This window comes from Penaeus monodon, chromosome 28 (genome assembly GCF_015228065.2).
Source record: "Penaeus monodon isolate SGIC_2016 chromosome 28, NSTDA_Pmon_1, whole genome shotgun sequence".
NCBI lineage: Eukaryota > Metazoa > Arthropoda > Malacostraca > Decapoda > Penaeidae > Penaeus > Penaeus monodon.
The window spans coordinates 28,646,783-28,647,272 of NC_051413.1; the positions used below are offsets into that span (position 1 = coordinate 28,646,783).

Here is a 490-nt window from a genome sequence, read left to right on the forward strand (position 1 = left end):
TTCACCTCTCCATATTATTGGCTCAGTAGTGAATTTGAAAAAGCACTACTGATATAGAAGTATAACGAAATAGGTTTCCGTATAGAGTTGTATGTAAAAAAAAACGCCAATAAACTAAAGTCTCATGGACTCATCATTACCCCTAGATATTATTAACATTTCCGGGATTTTCCTCATGGATCAGAGCAAGATATATTCGATGTTACTGACATTTGAAATACCTGATATATAGGACTTTCAGACAAGCATCCCGATGTTCGTCCATCCTGTGGAGGAAATGAGAACAAGATAACCTGTGTCTGATAACATTATGTCTAATATCTGGAATTCTCTTGATGAAACCCGTAGGGAGTGAGGTAAAAGGACCAACCAACACTATCTGGAGAAATAAAAGTGGGAGTTCTGAGGCGGGCATGATCGCTAGTTCACAACTGGGAAGAAGATGCTTTTCACTCAAGAGAGATGGTAATTATCGTTGTACCCTGGAGGG

The 490-nt window shown here is 39.0% G+C and overlaps 1 protein-coding gene across 1 annotated transcript in view; it reads right to left on the reverse strand.

Moving 5' to 3' along the window:
* Window positions 1-415, reverse strand: part of LOC119591160 (glycine-rich protein 5-like) — a 9,495-nt gene extending 9,080 nt beyond the window's left edge. The window contains exons 1-2 of the mRNA XM_037939870.1: window positions 371-415; window positions 222-266 (exon numbers count right to left, since the gene is read on the reverse strand). Of these exons, the coding sequence (XP_037795798.1) occupies window positions 222-266; window positions 371-415 (90 nt within the window). The remainder of the gene's footprint in view (window positions 1-221; window positions 267-370) is intronic.
* Between the last annotated feature and the right edge of the window lie 75 nt (window positions 416-490).